Genomic DNA, 3,119 nt, shown 5'->3' with positions numbered 1-3,119 from the left:
AATCCGTTTAATGGAATACTGTGTAGACATTGTAAAGGAGAAGATGACTCTCTATGAGCCAATGTGGGGCCATCTTCAAGATATTTTCTTGACCTCAGCAAGTTACAAAATCTATCTAGACCCCAGTTTCTTCATTTATCAAATGGATATAATAAATAGCACCCATTGCCTAGGACGACTGTAGAGCAGTGGTCACCAACCTTTTTGGCACGAGAGACCAGTGCTCCTATGAGAATCTAATGCCTGATGATCTGAGGTGGAGCTGAGGCGGTGATGCTAGTGCTGGGGAGCAGCTGCAAATACAGATGAAGCTTGGCTCACTGCCCCCGACGCTCACCTCCTGCTGTATAGTCCGGTTCCTAGCAGGCCATGGACAGTCCACAGCCCAAGGGTTGGGGACCTCTGCTGTAGAATACCCAGCAGAGCTTCAATATATAGCAAACATTTCAATGTATAGCAAACAGTTAAAGATAACCAGTAGTAACTGAAGTTGTCGTAGTGATGTGCTACCCCAAGACCCATTAAGCAGGTTCTGGATCCCTCTCGCAGTCTTCTGATTTTATGTCTTCAATTCCTTAAACTTTTTCTCCAAATCAGTATTAATTATTATTTTCTTATAAAAATGGATAATTAGACCTGATGCTTTACTATGAGGATTTAATGAGATATTTATCACTAAGAAACAGTTCATTGTCTTCCTCAATACAGGAGTAAGATAAGCATGGGTTCATCCTGTGATAAGCATTGGCAGATAACTAGGGCTCGGGAACAGAGAATATGGTTTTTGCTAAACTCTTTGGACCTACACTCAGCTAAGCCTGGTAACCAACTACTCTGAGACCTTAAACGCTCCTCTTTGCTAAAGCATGTTTTGTGCTTTATGAGTATTCCAAAGAATAAGGTTTGTCAGGCAGACCATCTGGACTAATCAGCCACAGACATTGCAGCTGAAGATCAACAGTTCATTTCTAAAAAAGATTTTGGCACTCACTACATAACAGCCCCAATGGAACTAGATTAAAAGTAAGGAAAAGTAAATTCTCCCCCTCATCCAACGCTCTGGGGCTTTCAAGGCAGGCTCAGAACAGCTATATACTAACTTTTTGGCCAAATAACTAGGCCTGACTCTCCTGGCCCCAGACTCCACAGAGAATTACTGTGCAAGGTGTATGAGAATCTGTCCCCAAGCTGTCATTTCTTCTTTAACTCTGCTGAAACCCTTAGCAGTGTTCTCCATTTGAAAACGGAGAAACAGAGTTACACTGTAGAAAGTACCCAGCCCTGCTCCAGCTGGTCCTCTGTGGGCACCTGTCTATACTTGATAGCATGCACTGAAAGAGGCTGTAAAAGTGGCCACCTCCACTAACTGCATCTTTCACAGTATCTATGAATAGTAGAGAACCAGGTTTTTCTGAGGAACTACCCTGGTATAGAAAAAAAAAGTAGGAGTGTTTGTGTGGAAGGCAGCCATGGATTTCGGCAACGAAGGGAGAGAGAGTACAGACTTCTGGATTGTACCTCCAGCCATGCCAGAAATGTAAGCATGACAGCAACCTTCTCAAGAGTTCAGTTTTCTCATCAATGAACTGAAGGACCAGGACTAGCTCATCAGAGATCCTTCCAGGCAAAAAGAACCTGACTGAGGCCAGTGCTCTCTCCAGCAAATCTAAGGCAAAATCCTCAAGAACAACCCTCAAATTCACAATGACCCTTAAACCAGGGCAGTGAAAAAATAAGCCACAGAAATGACCATGCAAAATCTTATGTTTGTTACCAGAATTCCGAGTCATAGGCACAGGGAAAATTAGAGGCATTTCCCTCTCACAAAGACTGAAAGCACACAGGATTCTGCAGTGAGAAAGTTTCAGTATCTAGAGACCTAGGCAAATCCAGGAAACCTGCACACAATCACTCTCAAATTTCCCTTTCACTTACCAGGCTTAATACTGGAGAGTGCACAGGACTCGTGGAGTCAGATTTGGGGCTGGCGTGAAACTGGGTACCAAGTAAGGCGAGGAAATAAGAACTAATAGTAATTAACCTGATTCTGGCCAAAAGCAACTCCACCTACTACTAACATATTCGTCGAGTGGGCAAGTCGGAATGGCTGGAGGGAACCCGGCCCCTCAGACCTTCCAAGGTGTTGTCCCCTGTCCTGTGACTCCTAGAGCAGGTATTCAGTGCAAAAACGCACAATGCAACCATGCAACCTAAGTGCGTCACGCCACAATGATCCTAGGAGAGGAAGGGAGTTGTCCCGGCAGGTTCACCTCCCGCAACTGACACAAACTAGGAGACCGGCTAACGCGGATCACTGGCTCCAGGACGGGTGGGAACTAAACAACACAATAGAGCTATGAGAAAGAAATGACAGGAGGAGGAAGCTGAACCTAGAAGTCGGCGGTATTAACAGGAGGGTAGGACAGCTCTGGCACTGGAGAGAGAATGCCCCAGATACACGCAGACAGCCACGTCCAGGTTCCAGGCACGGCGGCGCTTGGGGAGAGCCCCCTCCCACCAGCCATCCCCACTCCCGCGCCCCGCACCGTGTTGTAGAACTCGGCGATGGCAGGCACGATGGTGTAGTTGTCCTCGCACCAGTCCACCTCCGAGCTGCCAGCCCGCAGCTGATCCCACCAGTGCGGGGCGCTCATGGCCGCTCCGGGGCATTGGAGCAGCTGCTCCTGCAGCCGAGAAGAAGACAGGGCTGCTGATTTCAAGCCAACGGCGGCAGCCCCAACCGCGCTGGCTTTATGCACAACGGGACAGCCGCCGGATGTGGCGCCTCCTCAGCCAGCCTCCCAGCGCTCCGCTCCGCCTATTGGACGTGACTCGCTCGTAGACCCCGCCCCCGCTCCGCCCCGCGTGGGAGCCCGCGGGCAGCGGGGGGGCCACAGCCAGCCTGGGGGCGGTATGTGAGTTGACGGGGGCGTAGGGAGGCGGAACCCGGCGTCTGAAGCTTCCAGACACCCCCTTCTCCCTGCAGGTGTCAAAGGCCTTGACAGTCCTGTCCACGCCTGCCCATGCCCACCTCATGGCTCAGTCCCGCGGACACCCCTACCAGCCCATCTCCACCTCCAACTGTGCAAAGAGCTCCAGAGCTCGCTCTGGCAAAACTC

At 49.8% G+C, this 3,119-nt stretch overlaps 1 protein-coding gene across 2 annotated transcripts in view; it reads right to left on the bottom strand.

Moving 5' to 3' along the window:
• The window catches only part of ACER2 (alkaline ceramidase 2), a 28,013-nt gene that overhangs the window by 24,499 nt on the left and 395 nt on the right, over positions 1-3,119 (bottom strand). The window contains exon 1 of one of the 2 annotated variants that reach the window (XM_011365350.2): positions 2,547-2,813. The exons of the other annotated variant lie outside the window; for it this stretch is intronic. Coding sequence (XP_011363652.1) covers positions 2,547-2,654 — 108 coding nt within the window. The 5' untranslated portion in view covers positions 2,655-2,813. Of the gene's footprint in view, positions 1-2,546; positions 2,814-3,119 lie in introns of those variants that run through there. 2 annotated transcript variants of the gene reach the window in all.

Source organism: Pteropus vampyrus, unplaced genomic scaffold (assembly GCF_000151845.1).
Source record: "Pteropus vampyrus isolate Shadow unplaced genomic scaffold, Pvam_2.0 Scaffold109, whole genome shotgun sequence".
In the NCBI taxonomy this organism is placed as follows: Eukaryota; Metazoa; Chordata; class Mammalia; order Chiroptera; family Pteropodidae; genus Pteropus; species Pteropus vampyrus.
Note: the sequence above shows the minus strand (reverse complement) of the source record. Positions and strands in the feature narration are given on the sequence as shown.